Genomic DNA, 6,816 nt, shown 5'->3' with positions numbered 1-6,816 from the left:
TTAGAGAAAGAGTAATTATATTTATCATCTTAATTTTTATCATCATCTTATCATCTCATAATGTGATATTAAATAATTTAAAATAATTTATTATATTTTACTTATGAACCTATTATTTAATGTTATGTCATGAGACGATGAGATGATGATAAAAAAAAATGATAAATAGAATTATTCATATTAGATATAGCGATACATTTTTTTTTAAAAAAAAGAATGAAGTTTATTATTAAAAAATTAATTTTTTTATTGATTATATATTTATTTATTTATTTAAAAAAATATATGATAATTATGCATTTTATAACTATAAATATTTTCTTTTTATTTGTTAATGTATGAAAAAATAAAATGTACAATTGGAAAAAAAAGTTTAATAGGAAATTACTTTTTTAGGGTTTTTGTGCGAGTGAAGTGATGTGATGCAGTGTGAAGATGAGTACGAATTCCATTTTGACCGGAGACGGAGCTCTAAAGTTTTACCAAAATTAAGGTCAGACCGCTTTAATAGCAACTTATGCATCACATGTTGTTTTTTATTTCTTAAATTATTATAATTTCATTTTATTTTTTTTACTTTTTCTCTTGTTATTTTTGAATTTGAGTTTTCTTATCCCTATATTTCTTATATTTGAATTATTTTCCCTTTTTGAATACTCTAGATTACTTCCAAAGTTTTGCAACCATTTTTTTTTTATTTTGTAATTTTTTTATTTTCTTTTATAAGTAATTGAAAATATTTCTCATAAGATGGGATTCGAGTTGGGAAAAAAATGATAATTTCAATGCAAAATGTGTTATTCCCTATAGATTTTGAGATGAAAACGAAATTGAGTTATTCTATTTTTAATTTAATAGATAGAATGCGGCGTTTACATTATTTAAATAGTAAAATTTAATTTGTGAAATTTAAATTTAAAATTTATTTTTTAAATCAAATTATATCATATAAATATTTTTATTAATTATGCTCTACACACACTAGCTTAATAATAGAATTTTTCTTTAGAGTTTAATGAGAAAAAGCACATGCAAAAAAAAAAATAATGCTACTCATCATCTCTTTTTTCATCGTCTTCTTACCATCTCATGATGTGGTATTAGATGATTGAACTAATACCACATCATGAATAATAAGAAAACGATAAAAAGATGAAAAACAAAATAGATTTTTTCTACAAAAAAATGAAAGTTCTATATAAAAACTCGAAGTAATGGCTTTGAATTTCTATATACAACATCAAAAGGAGGTTAGATAAAGAAGTCAACACACATATTTTTAGAGAAAGTGAGTTCTACAGTTGTAGAATACGCAAATTTCTCATGCTTTTTTTCGAAAAAATTTGACAAATTTAGTACTCGCGTGAAAAAGAACAACTTTTTAATATTAGACTATATTTTTTTAAAATAAAATACGTGAAACTTGCATATCCTAAAAGTGTATTTAACATTACTCTATTTTTGTTCTGTAAGTCTACATCGCAAATCATTCCTAATAGATGCTTAGTAGGGCAAAGAACGTATCATACAAGTACCTATTTTTTTAATGTTTTCATATAATTGGCATGCTTAAAGCAGTGTCTGTTGAATGAACCCCCAACAAGTAACAACAGTCCTGCCCTTAACTTCCATGATTGATGAAAAGATAAAGATATTATAATTTATTATTACATATTACTTCTTTAGAAAAAGATTGCAATTGCCCATAGGTCATTATTTTTTATTTTCTTTTCTTCAATATCCTACTAAATAATTTTTTAATATTATTTTTATTTTAAGATTTGAAAAAGTTGAATAATATTTTTGTGTTTTGTTTAAAAATTTGAAAAATTTGTAATTATTAGATGAAAAAATTGAAAATTGAAAATTAAAAAATATTTGAATGATATTTGAATGTTGAGATAAGATAAGATGAGATGATTTAAACTAAGCGATAACCTCTTAAAAAAAATGAGTCTTAACATAAAAATGAGTCTCTAAGATGTCACTTTCTCATTTCTTGATTATGAACTTCATTTGAGTTTCTTCTTCATTTTCCTCCATTTTAGAGACAAGATCTACTGTTCCTCACCAAATCAAATTCATTCTTTTGCCCACCGTCAATGGAACCCTCTTCCCAAGCCGCCGGCATCTACGGCCTCCATATCACAGGTGTGTGGTCCTCACGCGTCATCATTGATGTGTGAAAAATATATAGACCTCATTGTGAAAAAATAAAATGTAAAAATTCAATTTTTATTAATATAAACCACATTTTTATAAAAAAAAATTATAGACTTTTATATTTAAAGTTTGTATTTGATTTTAGTCTGACATGATTCCCAGCTCTTTTTTCCCTGTGTTTTAAGTACTTTTTCTCTTCTATTTTCCTCACTTTTTCTCTTCAATCGGCGTCCACAGCTCTACCATCGACTCGCGCCCCATTCTACAGCCAATAGACATGAGTCTTACTTTCTATTTCGAGGATCTAATTGATGAGGGTGTTGAAAACTCTATTGCGGCTTCATGCCATTATACTGTAAACCAACCCTCTACGGTTTTGCATTCAAAACCTCCTTTTGGCAGTCATTAATTTCCTCAGCTTGATCGAGGAACATAGATTCGAACCAAAGCTTTGGCTACATTACCCGTTTTTTGGTTTCTCAACTTTAGTATTTTGATGGGCTATCCATGACTTAAAAGCATTTATGCAAAACAAAAGAGGAAGCAAAACCCCATGCAGAAGGAATATCTCAGAGAAGGGGCCTGGACCTGTGCATTCATTGATGAGTGCAACATTTGTCAGGCGAGTGACCTTCATAATTGCTTTTCCTTCTTGAGACAAGGCTGAATATGGTTGTCCCTTTTCTCATAATTCTATGATATTAAATGATTTATAAATAAAATATAATAAAATAATCTCTAATCATCTAATATTACATCTTAAAATAATAAAAATTAAAATGATAAATAGCACTACTCACTTTAGAAATATATAGAAGCATATGCAGAAGAAGTCTTCTTTTTCCCCTTTATTTTTTCTTTATCCTCCCCCTCTTTCCCCCAGCCTCTTCAGGAACAAAAACTTCCTTTCATTGCCACCACCCTGAATAAATCTAACAAACACACTATGAATAAATTAATGGAAATTGTCAACAATCACCCCTCACCCATCAGTTTATGGTATTCACTTTCAGGGAAAAAGTTACAATATATTATTAGGTAAATTCATTTCAAGGCATCTACCCACCACCGTTCAATGCAAACTACAAGGGAAATCAGGCTTATAAATTGGTTTTCAGGCCTTTCCCAAAGAGAAAAAAAAAAAAAAAAAAAGTTCAGGCAGGCTGTGTACTCAGTGCAGAACAACAACAAAGGGCCAAGGCAACAACTTGATGCAATTATTTGTGCTTTTAAGAGCAGAACAGTCTAGAAAACAAGTAAGCATGGCAACCCTGCACGGTATCAAGTAAAGGAGTTGTTTGACATGCTTCCTCAACTGTACGGTCCATCCACTTTGTCAAGATCGCTTCAGCAAGAACAACAATCTGATGCTGCAATACAGCTGCACCCATAGGTCCTACCAAATTCAGCCTTGTTGCAGCAGAAATAACATCTCTCATCGTGATAAACAGGTAAGCTCTCTGAGAGGTTCTACTATCCAAACCAAGAAGTCCACATGTAAGCCCAAATATAGGAGCATGATGGAAAGAAACAACCCCAGAACCTACAGAGGTATCTCTCATGGACTTAAGAGAGGGGGTTTCTGAAAAGACAGCAGCAGCCACCCTCATAAGTGCTGATCCTTGTGCAATTGATGCCTTTCGACCCACTTCATTAGTTAGCATTGCATCTAATGTTCTGTCAAGTTTTTGCCAGGTTTCCAAATCAGGTGAAATTGTTGCAGAAAAAACAAATGGAAGGAGTAAGCTTCCGGTATTCTCTAACACATGGATTACAAAAGTTTGGAGATCCTCAGGACCCGATATGATGCGGGCTTGGATTGCTGCCTCAAGACCAAAAGAATGAGCAAACCCACCTGTAGGTAGGATGGAATCAATCAATTGCCACTGACTCCACTGTAAATGAGAATCCGTAGGAGTAGGTTTTTCGACCTCTATATGTGCTTCCATTCCATCCTCCATTGGAGGAAAGAAAGTGTTCTGCATATTGACAAATAATGATAATAAACATATGTATGTAGAAGTAACAAAGCATGCAAATTATCTCAAACTTTTTTTCCCATCTGAATTGTGCAAGAAAACTCATACATATGTAGTTCCTATGCAAGTAACAATCAATGATGCTAGTTTTTCCTGAATACTGTTTTTACATCTGTTCAACCCAAAAGAGGGAGAGTCGTACATGTTATGATGGTAATTAATGATATTAAAAAATACTGAACATTATTATGATCCTTTTATTATCATCCTTCCCATGGACTCTTTGGGAAAAAAATAACTACTAAAATGAAACATCATAAAGCCAGTTGAAGTTAATTTATTACAGGATGAATGCTATTCTGCAAGAAAGTAAAGTCGGTGGCAGGGGATCCCATAATGGCTAGAATCATCTGTTAGATGTCCCCATGTCCAAAAATCGATCAGAGAGATCCATCCCTCTTTTTCCCGTTACAGCCCATTCAAGTTGGCAATCACGCTGTATGCTTGCCTGGTTGACTCCTTCAAAGACAGTCAATTAAGCAGAAGTGTCAGGGATGAGGTGCGGTACCCCCATATTCATTCCACTCATTCATACCCAGTACGAATGGACTTAAATAGGCATACACTGCTTTTGGGAAAACTACTGAATCAAAATTGTGGAGAAGAAAGCTAGGCCTTCCGCAATAATCTAAAGTCAGGAACAAACTGAAGAGGCACCATCATTCCATGAATACTTCCCAAACTAGTGACGAAAAAGACTAATAAGAACAGAAAACCTCAATGACGGAATTCATGTTTCTATCATTTTTTTCGCCACATTTTTTCTTCTTATACCTGAGTTTAACCCAAAACTAACCAAGATACACGCATATGCATATGCTTTCCTTTCAGACTCAAAAAGACACTCACTTGGTAAGTGCATTAGCCAAGAAATCTTTGATAACGACCAGACGTAAAGCAAGCAAACTAAATGAAGCAAAAACTTTGGTGAGACACACTGTCGACTGTCTCTCAGATCAGCATAAAGCTCAATCAAGAAGAAAGGAAGTCAACAAACCCAGAAACCCATCAGAAAATAAAATAAAATAACAACAAAAACCAAACCCCAAAGTAATTTTCTTCAACACATACAAAAAAGAACGGGAATGGAGATGAGTTTCATAAATGGTATCAGTTACCATCAGATGGTGAGGTTGGGTCAGAGCAAGTGCTGTGGATGATGGAATGGTGATTTGGAGGCTGTGGAGCGGGATCAAATCTTCTTCACCATCTTCGACTGAGTTGGGTTTTTTGTTAGGGACAGGGGAGCTTCCACCGGGTTCATCTGACTTCCTCTTAAGAGACAAAAGAGCCGGCTCTATTTTCATCGAGCTCCTTGCTCGAGGGTCGGAGAAAGTGTCATCAGAGACCCCCTGGCTCGGTTTTTGAGAACTTGATTGTGTTGGGAGTTCGCGGTGTGATAGTGGTAGGTGCGCACTGCGCAGTGCAGAAGTGAAGTCGTGAATGGAAGGGAAGCTGGGTCTGTCTGTCGGGCTAACGAGGATTTCGAAGGGCGTGGATTCTTTGCGTGGGTTTGAATCAGTATGGCCAGGCCTTGATTATGGAAAAATCTTTGTCAGCTATGGGCCTTGTTGTTTGGTTCGAGTCCGAGTTGGGATGGGTCCGAGACTCCGAGTTATCCGCATTACAAAGCTTGGAAAAAAGGAAATTCAAAAGATAAAAGTTAGACCATTGAAAAGTTATAAATAAAAAAAATTATTTTATAAACTTCCGGTCTTAGTTGTTATATAAATCATAATGTTTAGTAAGGTAAATTTAGAAGGTTGTATGCCAGTCTCCTCTCTGTTTTCTCTCCCGCGAAAACTGAGGTGGTGAAAAAAGTCAGAAACCGTTAGGGTGGATCTGAGAGGAATGTAGGTGGGAAATGGTAGAATCGGAACGTGAAGAGATGGAAGGGATCGAAAGGATGTGTGGTAGGCTCCGATTATCGGAGGAAGAGAAGATAGGTATTGATTTCGATCCAGATTCGGTGAATGTTGCACGAGAAAGGGGGAGAGGAGTTTAGTTGGGAAGGTATGTATGGACAGAGTAATTGGATGTGAAGTGATTGCTGCGATTATGACTAAAATCTGGAGAGTAAGTAGCCCTGCAGAATTTTTGGGAGTTGGAAAGAATTTGTTTGTGATAACATTCAAAACTAGCGCCGATAAGATGCGAATTCCTGGAGGGAAGACCATGGCTATTCGATAGCCATATGTTCGTACTAAAAGTGTTCGATGGTTTCTCTCAACCAAATCAGTGGAACTTTTCTACTGAAGTTTTTTGGATACAGGTCCATGATCTTCCAATGGTTTGTATGACTCGGGAGGGAGGAATCCATATTGGAAGCTCAATCGGAGAGGTCAAGAAGGTGGAGAGTCCTGAAGATGGCATTGGATGGGGACAATTTTTACGGATCAGAGTGGAGATCCAACTGCACAAAGCACTAGCTCGAGGGAGATTTGTCAAGGTAAATGGAAGGCAAATTTGGGCAACGTTGAGGTATGAAAAACTGCCTCGTATTTGTTTTAATTGTGGTTGGGTTCTTCATAGGGAGGGTGGGTGTAGTATGGGAACCGGGAAGAGGGAGGAGATGGGGGAGGATGTAGCACAATTTGGTTCATGGTTGAGGGCA

The 6,816-nt window shown here is 34.9% G+C and overlaps 1 protein-coding gene across 1 annotated transcript; it reads right to left on the bottom strand.

Moving 5' to 3' along the window:
- Window positions 1–3,108: 3,108 nt before the first annotated feature.
- Window positions 3,109–5,693, bottom strand: LOC109000628 (urease accessory protein F). Its single transcript, XM_035685650.1, has 2 exons — window positions 5,321–5,693; window positions 3,109–4,142 (listed from the first exon to the last, which is right to left on the bottom strand). Exons 1-2 carry the CDS (start codon window positions 5,507–5,509, stop codon window positions 3,393–3,395), a joined length of 939 nt encoding a protein of 312 aa, XP_035541543.1. The 5' UTR covers window positions 5,510–5,693; the 3' UTR covers window positions 3,109–3,392.
- Between the last annotated feature and the right edge of the window lie 1,123 nt (window positions 5,694–6,816).

This window comes from Juglans regia, chromosome 14, assembly GCF_001411555.2.
Source record: "Juglans regia cultivar Chandler chromosome 14, Walnut 2.0, whole genome shotgun sequence".
Taxonomy (NCBI): Eukaryota; Viridiplantae; Streptophyta; class Magnoliopsida; order Fagales; family Juglandaceae; genus Juglans; species Juglans regia.
This window is presented reverse-complemented; position numbering and strand designations above follow the sequence as displayed.